Below are 9,772 nucleotides of genomic sequence, written 5' to 3' on the forward strand. Positions count from 1 at the left end.
GGACATTCCTTGCCTGACAGTGCCTTGACGTGTGGGAAAGCTTGCTCTGTATTCAAGTACTGAGCAGGCCCCAGGACAAAAAGTGGACTGAACAACAGGTGCAACTTTGTGCGGTAGGCTGCATGTCAGCCATGCAAAAGGTAGCAGCTTCTATGCAAACACGTGTGTGCATGCGTCCCCGCCTTTTCCACTCAAGTAAGCAAGAAGCACAATCATAGGCCAAGGACGCATTCAAGCTAGACAGAAGCACTCGAGGGCCAGTGAAGCCTGCAGCCTGGGAAAGGGATGTGCCTTGGAAAGGGTTCAAAGGGCGGGGAAGTGAGGCTTGGTGGCCACTTTTGGCCCCAGGAATTAAGGTTCTCCACCCCTCCTCTAACCCCTCTCCATTTGGAATAGGGGAGCTTGAATCAAAGAGTACCCAGTCCAGAGCGTTTGAATTCTAGCCTTCTTAACCTGCTCTCTTAACCTACTTCCACCAGCGTATTTTGGCTTGGGCTTGTATTCATGGGACTTGTCTTTCAAATCAACTCACAGGATTCAAGAGCGGACTTACTCACTTTGGGCTCACTTGTGGAAGAATCGGGCAGATTATGTGAATCCGCTGTATAGGGAAGACCATAATCGGACCCTGCACCCACAGTCCGCACCCTGCCATATTATCTACAAGTAAGTGACAATCTTGCCACTGGGTGTTCTCTTAACGGAAAACGTTAGGACAAAATGCTGCTGTTCGTTTCCCAGGTTTCATTCCGGTATATGAATAATGTGATAATGTTCCGTTTAGGAGACATAAAGCCATGTGGAGTTTCTTGCTAAATTGACTCTTCACTTGTATCACTGGATTATTTCCAGAAATAATGTCAATGCCCAGTCCTAAAATAAATTTGTATTAGGATATCTGTTCTAAGAGCACCTGTACCCATCAGCACCAATGTTGGGCATGGTAGCAAGGCATGCACCTTGCTTATGTGGCAGATATCCTGTGGTTTGATTTCTAACATCTTTCAGCAAATATCATCCTTAAGTTATATTGAATATATATATCGTCATCATCATCATCATCTCTCTCTCTCTCTCTCTCTCTCTCGCCTGTATATGTAACCCTGTATAAGGAAGCTTTTTGAGGTTTAATGTTTTACTATGTTTTTATACATGTTGGAAGCTGCCCAGAGTGGCTGGTCCAGCCCAGTCAGATAGCCGGGGCACAAACAAACAAACAAATTAATAATAATAATTGAAGTTCTCACTTTTAAAGTCAAGTGTGCCTGTGTAGGACTTCCTTCCCAAATGGCCACTTACATATATTCCTAGATTTCTTGCTCATTTCCAAGTTTGTTTTTCTAGCCGCCGCCCCACTCCCAAAGTTTATATATATTTTCTATGATCCTGTGGAACAACAACAACAACAACATATTTCTTGTACCCTGCCTGACCTGGTTGCCCCAGCCACTCTGGGCAGCTTCCAATAAAGTATAAAGTAACACACCGAAACATCAAACATTAAAAGCTTCCTGAAACAGGGCTGCCTTCAGAGCTGCCCAAAGTCATATGATTTTTTATCTCTTTGACATCTGATGGGAGGGCGCTCCACAGGGCAGGCGCAACTACCGAGAAGGCCTTCTGCAGCATAGACGGGCCCTGCTGAGGCATTTGGTACCCATGAACGCCAACCACATGAAGTGGTCAGCTGAAAGGCACAAGACTTGTTACTGCATGTGGTGGGCACACCTACAAGCTGATGAGTCATTACCAGCAGTCTGATGTGGGGCCCTCCTCAGCACATAGGATTTCCTTCACAGGGATGGGAAAGCTTGGTTAATCAGAGGTCCTGTCCTCATGTTGGAAACTGACATGCCTAGAAGCAGTGCCCTTCAAACTGATGCAAATCATGCAGCAGGTGGGGGCTGGCATGCATGGCAGAGTCAGTGGTAGGGGGGGCTAGCCCCACATGTACTCTATGGTCCCTTCGCACATTTGGTAGCTATGGATACCAATTGCCTTACAGGGCTGCAGTCTTAACCCTGATGTGCTGTGAGGATCGCTGACACTGAAACAAGCACATCCAGTCCCCTAAAATTATATTTATGGAAATTTACAAATACTGTTTATTATTGCTACAGTTCAAAAGCTGAAAATCTGTTATGTACAAATGCAAATGGGAAAAATCAGGATCTCTCATTGGTTTCCTTTACGGGGTGTGCTGTTTTATTGTTCTGATTGCTTTGTTCCCCAAGGAAATTGTTTTTTAAAAGTTGATCTTAAGCTAACATTGCCTCTTGAGAATTAGACTGAACTACTATAGATTTGGGAAAGGGGTGGTTGTGTTGACGGGAATCCACTTAGCGCTATCATTAGAACTTATAGCATTACAGAGCTTCTTAAAATAGCTTCACAAGCCCTTTCTAAACAGCTCTATTCTGAATCCACCTCTGACTGTTACTTAACCCTGCACTGATCTGCTTATGCGCACGCAACCGACCTTTGGTTGCATGTAACCAGAGGAACTGGACAACAGGGCAGATAAGTCTAACCCAAGTAGTCCACAACATGTCTTTACGGTGTACCCCACCTTCTCTGAGACTGTTTTCAGGCTAACCAGGGAACTGTCGCCAGCTGTCAACCAGTGTCTCAAGGGTTATGTGAAGAAACATCTGCCTATACATCAGGTGTTCCTTCTCACTGCAGCACGCTCATTGTTTCAGGGATCTTGTGCTTGCGGCAATTTGTGAAATATTGATTGCTTGACAGCTGCTTCTTGCTGAAATGTGTCACTTTCCCAAACAGAAACGTCTCAGAAATCCAGGAATACGTATTTGAGCTGCATGGCTTTGCAGACTTCCATGTTAAAATTAGCCCCTAGATAGAAGAAGGCAGGCAAGGATTTTCACATGCCAACTTGAAATTTGAGGAACTTCCCCCTATTAAACTTGTGTCTAGTATAGCATAGAGCAGGGGTCGGCAAGGTTTACTGGCCATGGGCTGGATCACTCCCACGGAGATCGTCCGTGGGGCTGGACTGGTGCAGCGCGACGCAGCGCGACGCCAGAAATTGTGTCTGCGCATGTCCACAGTGCTAGAAATTGCTTCTGCCGAAAATTGGTGCCGCTCATGAGTCCCCGTGCTGCGCTGTGCCGGTTTAGTGCAGTGTGCGGGGGAATTGCCGATCGGGTGGCTCATGGGCTGATAAAACAGTCTTCGTGGGCCACAGGTTGCCGACCGCTGGCAGAGTCTGCGCTGGGCCTTAAAAGTGATCTTGTACTCATTTAGGTAGAAGTTACCTCCATTGAACTCTGTGGGACATACTCCTGAATAGGCATGTACTGGATTTCCTTGTGAGTCCTGCAACTTCATTCTTTTGTTTTCCAGATTCTGGAGTGGAATGTACAACCGCTTTGAAAAAGGGCTGCATCCTCGGCAGTCTGTTACTGAGTACTTATTGGCAGTGAAGGAAGAAACACAACAATTGGAGGAAGAGCTACTGGTCTTGGAAGAGGTATCTTTATTTATTACACTTCTATCCCACCTTTGGGGTGTTAGGGCAGGGGTAGTCCCTCTGGTGGGGGACATGTTATGCTCCTTCTGGGGTAGTTTGTCTACCTTTGGTCCCCATCCTACTCTCAGCTCCCACCTAGAAGCTGTCAGCATGCGACTGGTTGGCTAAACCAGGTAAGGGTAGCTAATGGGTCTCAAACCTTCCATGAGATAGGGACTTCCTCTGCATGCGAAGACAGGCTCTGGAGCACGAAACCAATAGTGGGTCCACGGTCAATAAGGTGGTTTCTGCATGTGCTATAGAGGGGGCAGATGGGACTCGTCAACCTGGGATGGTAACCTATTGAGGAGCAAGAAAACTCTGATCTTAAACCTCCGCTGCCTTGTGGGATATCATCAGCAAGGCCCAGAGTGGAGTCTTGTCGTCTGGGCAGCCCAGGACCTCCATCCACACTGCCCAGGTTAGCACTTCAGTGCAGCCAACACAGTGGTTTGACTTCATCCCCAGTGGCACATGCCATTCTCTCTCTCTCTCTCATGATGGATGCCAACAATCCCACCTTTCCTCCAACGAACAAAGGTGGTCTATGCGGTTCTCCTTCTCCCTGTTTTATTCTTGTAACCAAGAATAGGTTAGGCTTAGAAACTGGGACTCGTCCAGTGAAGGAGCTTTCAGAGTTGAACAGGGCATTGAACCTGAACTCCCAGGTCCTAGTCAATAGTCTATAACCACTACATTTTACTATGCTTCTTGAAGTCAGTGTGGTGGGCCAGCTTTATCCAGTTCAACGTGTGTGCGTTGCATGCAGCTGGTGTCCCAGATTGGGATGTATCCATCAAGCTAAACTGAGTCCATCACTATGAAGATACAGAGATGCACCTCCAGCATGCAGATCTCCCTGAGAGCCAGTGTGGTGTAGTGGTTAAAAGCGGTAGTCTCATAATCTGGGGAACCGGGTTCGCGTCTCCGCTCCTCCACATGCAGCTGCTGGGTGACCTTGGGCTAGTCACACTTCTTTGAAGTCTGTCAGCCCCACTCACCTCACAGAGTGTTTGTTGTGGGGGAGGAAGGGAAAGGAGAATGTTAGCCACTTTGAGACTCCTTAAAGGGAGTGAAAGGCGGGATATCAAATCCAAACTCTTCTTCTTCTTCTTCCCTTTCTTGACTGGAACACTTGCATTCCTCCCCCCCTCCAACCGCTAAAACTAATTTTATGACTTTGGATGGATTGTTCCCAATGTCTGTCAGTGTTTATTGTACCAGCGAAATAGTACCAAATACTTCACAATCCCTAATCCTGAAAGTGATGAGACAGAAGACATTTTTTGTGTGTCTTGCTTTTATTATGATTTCTCATCCTCTCTCTCCTGTCCCCCCCATAAAATTGTAGTTATTAGCTGCCATTTAAAATAAAACATTTCCCCCGTGGTGACTTATAACATGTAAAACAATTACAAACTGTATAAAATATAAACAGCATAATCAGAGGTGTAATAGCAGCAGTAAAAACATTTCAGATCAATATATTGCAGCTAGCAGTAAGACTACTGCCTCTTAAACTCTCTCATTAAAAATTGTTTTTAGAGCCCACCTAAACACTACTAAGGAGAGAGCTGATCTTGAGGGAGAGTGTTCCATAGATATGGGGCCATTGCAGAAAAGGCACTGTCTTTTGTATACACCAGCCTTCGCTTATTTTATGGAGACTGCACAAATGGGACCTCTGTAGCTGATCTCAAATCCCTGGCAAGTTCAATTGGGCTTAGACAGTCCTCTTAGTAGCTTGGTACCAAACGTTTATGTCAAAATAAAAAATGAATACTTGGGTCAGGAATGATCTTCCAAAGATGAAAGAGAACCCTCCAAAAATTGGACCTTATCAAAACACATTTTCTCAGGCTAAGAAAAGAAAAGACCTTTTGCCTGGGGGTGGGGCGGGAATGGTGCGAGTCAGTATCCTAAGTCTCCAGGGTGGAAACTTGCTCCACTGTAATTTCACTTGGCCATTCTCCCTCAATCCAATCCATTATATTTCATGTTGTTCTCCATATTTAGTTTTTTTGTTCAAAGCATTTATACTCACCCCTATGCACAAAGGCTCCTAGAGTGACTTAGATCAAGAAAAGCAACAGATGTGACACAAAGGGATAAAGGGATGGGGAGAGAAGAAGAAAATAATCAACCTCAGGCACCAAATTTTTGATGTTTATAATAGCCTTGTAACACCAATAATTTCATGCCTGAGTTTGCTTGCTTTACTCTTCCCCTTCCCATCCTTTTTGACCAGTTAAGATGGAAATGGACTGGTTGCTGTTTTGTTTCCTTTATTTTAAGGCCTTGATGGCCCTTGAGAAATAGTAAGCATAACAGGAAATAATAATGATGTTAATATGGGATGTATATTTCCTCCTCCCTTGCTGTCCCCTTTTCCTTTTGTGAGGTGCCAGGGCAGGGACTGTTGTCATTTTTATCGATATGTGAGTAATTCTGGGAGCTTTTCTTGCTGAAGAGTGGGATATATATGCTTTGAAAAATAGAAAAATGAGGAATGAACTGTTGCTTGTCTTGCAGAGATTGGCCAAACTTACAAGCGGGCCATTGAATAATGGTGAGATAAAGCAAAAACAACGAAATGGAAGCAATGACTTTGGACATTCTACTTCCAATGACAGCATCGCCAACACTCCCCAGGATTACACAGGCAATCTGAAATCCTTCTCCTCCCGGAGCCCATCACAGGGAGATGAAGAAGACTCGGCCCTGATTCTTACGCAAGATAACCTGAAAAGCTCTGATCCAGATCTCTCTGCCAACAGTGATCAGGAGTCAGGTGTGGAGGACATGAGCTGCCGGTCCCCAAGCGGAGGGGGATGTTTGCCCAGCGAGGATAGCACCAAAGACCGCGATTCAGATGAAGCTGTTTGTCTTACTGTCTGAAACGACAGCCAGCCAGTAGGTGACCAATGACTGCATGTTGAAAGAGAGAAAAGTCCAAAGAAATAGAGTTGTGCACTTAAGGTCCAGATGTAACATAGTTGTAAGCTAGAATCTTAACTGGAAAAATAACCTCTTACATTTAGCTTCTCCTATTTAAGAACAGTCATGTATTTATGGGATTGCTTCATCTTCCTTTAATAACTGACAGAGCCATACAGAACGGACAATTTCTATTTAACTTAGAATTCTAGGTTAGTGTTTAGTTGGTCGACAGCAGTACCGTTCCAAAGAAGCTTCGAGAAAACATGTTGATGCAAGCCATGCCAAATCAAAACAAAGACCTGCCCTCACCATTCCTGCAAAATAACAGCTTGCACTTTATGGATACAGCTGAACAAAGAAATTCACTTCTTGAAGAGCATTACTCCATCCGTTCAGAAAGTTATAGTTAAAATTGTAAAAAAAATCATTCCCAGGTTCCTGGATTTATTCCAGCCTTCCTCAAACTGGTGCCCTCCAGATAATTTGGATTACAACTGCCACCAGCTCCAACCTGTGCAGGTGATGAGAAGACGAGTCTAGGCACAGACAGCATACCAGTCACTTGCTGCAGATTATTAAAAGGACCAAGTATTTAGAAAGCATTTCCCCGTGTTACAGATGGGGAGTACTGAAGCAAGGCTGTACTGCTGAGGACCACAAACCCTGAGGACCACAAGCTTCTGCCAAGCAGGCCCAGAAGCCCCAATCTTTCCTGCCCCTTAGTTTTGCAGAAGAGGAAGAAAACAAAAGATCAAGTTGTAGCTCAAATCAACAAAGGGCCTTCTCTTTGCTTTCCTCTAAGGGAGATGCTTCCTTAAACACCGTGACCCTGATCCAGTTTTAGTTCCAGGTATAGCCATGTGTAATAACAGCTTCACGATCAAGGATGCAAAGTCACATGCCCATGCAGAATAAAAGATACCCTGTCCATTCTGGTTGGGTTTGTAGCACTGAGACAGCAAGGGATGTGAATCCAGGTAAATGCAGAGAGGCTGTTTATGGGGATTGATGTCTTTTGCTAGACTTCTGTCTCTGAGAGCTCTGCTTTTATATCATTTTGGGGGAGGGGGGATTTGAAGATGATTGCTGCTTAATGGGACCCCTGTACTTAAGGCCTATCTTTGACTTCTAGTCTGGAAGATACTGGGCTGTATTCAGTGCTCTGCAAGTTGAATTCCGCCTGTGCAACAAGACGTCCTCCCTCTGCATGTCCCACAAACCACATTTTGTTCCTGATTATCTTACAGAATCAAGAGTTTATACTGGATTAGCTATCATGTGTACGTACAACAGTCAAACCCTGGTTTTAGTCTAGCGACAAAACAGGAAAAGAACTCAAGGTGTGGTCATGCAGGCAAAGAGGGTGTGACAATGCAAACAGGAGGGGACTTGATTCAAAATAGTTCCTGTTAAGGTATATGGAGCTGCAATAAGGTAAATGGACTGCAATAATCCAGATTAGTTGGGTTTGGTTAAACTAAGCGATTTTGGTTACTAGTAGCAGAAAACCCAGCAGTCATGGACCCTGAGTAGATTCCTGCCACTTTTTCTTATGTAAATGTAATGGCTGTAGCTCACTCCTGGAGTGGGTGGGGAGGGGGTAGGACAAGGGACATAGGAGCAAACACTGTCCCCAAAACTCATAGCGCCAGCCTTCAGTGATAAAAACCTGGTAGGGATGCAACACATCTAGCAACATTCAGAAACTTGAAAGATGACTCACATTGGTTTTAAACATTCCATGTTTTGAAATCAGCTCCACACTTTAGAATCGTACATCTTTCTAAAACATATGCGTAAGAATACCTGATGTACATTCTTAAAGATTTTTCTGGATAGGAATGAAGAATCGTTTCTTTCAAAACTTGGAATGCATTGAAGCACCATGTTTGTGGAATCACATATGAAATACGGATGATGCGAAGGTGAAATCTGGGAACTGAACTTAAAACAAGTGTAACACTGTATACTATATCATCTTGTCTGTATTTCTAGAAATATAGGAGTTTGAAATATGAAAAACACTTAGTAAAATTTGTGCAGCATATTTTAATGTCCAGTTTTGCCGCTCAACTCCTGATGGTTTTGCTTGGGATCCCTGAACTCTTGATTTAAGACCTTATGGCTTGTTTTGTTTTTGTATCGTCTTAATGCTGCATTATACTACCTGAATGAAGGTTATTTAAATAATAAATACATAAGGACGCACAATTATTATACTCTATTGTTTATATTTAGGATTATTATAATTTTGGAAAATTCAAGATATTATTTTAGAATAAATGTTTGTGCTCTCTTCAATTTCTTTGAATCTGCAATCCAGAGGCGTGCACTGCTCAACACTTTCAAGACACTTAACCCTGCCACCAGCTGCTTAAGTAAGGGGGAATCTAGCCCCACTCCTCCGCACTTGTTCAGTGGACTTCAAACCTTTTTGAACTAAACTCCTCCCAATGGGTGGATCAAAGGGGTTGACTATTCCACTGTCATGTGCTCAAGTGACTCACTGTTGGGGTGCAGAGATATAATTTTAAAACCCTAATGCATCCTGAGAAATGTAAAATTTGAGGTGGGTCTATAATCTGTTTTTGCACCCTGGACAAACTGCGAAGAACTTTTGGACTATTAATAGGCAGCATGCAAATTTTGTCTTGCCTGCATGCTTTATGTCCAAACTCTGTACTCTTAGCTGTAAAGCTATTTAAGTGCCAATTCAAGCTCCATCTCTACATGCTGTTAAGTTTAAAGGAGAACCAAAGCTTAGGTATGGCATGGCATGGTTCTGCTCAATAATATTAGAGACTGATTTTAATTGATATGTCCACCATTGACCAGGAGGAAACCAAAAACGACTGATATATTCCAAGATAAATATAATTTCAGATTTAAAGAAGTGTACAACTGATGGGACACACAGGATGTTACAGCATACCTTTCCTCCTAACAAAAATGCTCCTATTCTGGCTTTCAGAGAGCCATTCCTTCCATATAGTGCTTTCCTCTCAATTTCACTTCTACCATAAACAGCATTTCATGGCTACTCAGTCCTCATTGACCTACTTTGCAGATAAAGTTGCTTTCTGTCTTCCTGCTCTCCCTGCAAACCTCAGTGCTCCCTTCAGCATGCTGATACACCCATCGTTTCGCAATAGCCCCAATGGTATATGTATATACCCCCCTAAATAAAAGGTAATAAAACTTAATCTGTTAATTTCAATAATAATAATTATTTATTATTTATACCCCACCCATCTGGTTGAGTTTCCCCAGCCACTCTGGGCAGTTCCCAACAGAATATTT

At 43.7% G+C, this 9,772-nt stretch overlaps 1 protein-coding gene across 2 annotated transcripts in view; it reads left to right on the forward strand.

The window, feature by feature from the left end:
• The window catches only part of MTMR7 (myotubularin related protein 7), a 38,831-nt gene extending 30,142 nt beyond the window's left edge, over positions 1–8,689 (forward strand). Inside the window, exons 12-15 of one of the 2 annotated variants that reach the window (XM_083630424.1) lie at positions 535–666; positions 3,367–3,493; positions 6,065–6,445; positions 7,091–8,689. In XM_083630424.1, the coding sequence (XP_083486550.1) occupies positions 535–666; positions 3,367–3,493; positions 6,065–6,430 (625 nt within the window). In that variant the 3' untranslated portion in view covers positions 6,431–6,445; positions 7,091–8,689. Of the gene's footprint in view, positions 1–534; positions 667–3,366; positions 3,494–6,064 lie in introns of both variants that reach the window. The other variant, XM_083630425.1, reaches the window with a different exon arrangement.
• Positions 8,690–9,772: the final 1,083 nt, after the last annotated feature.

This window comes from Podarcis filfolensis, assembly GCF_964270895.1.
Source record: "Podarcis filfolensis genome assembly, chromosome: 9".
Classification (NCBI taxonomy): Eukaryota; Metazoa; Chordata; class Lepidosauria; order Squamata; family Lacertidae; genus Podarcis; species Podarcis filfolensis.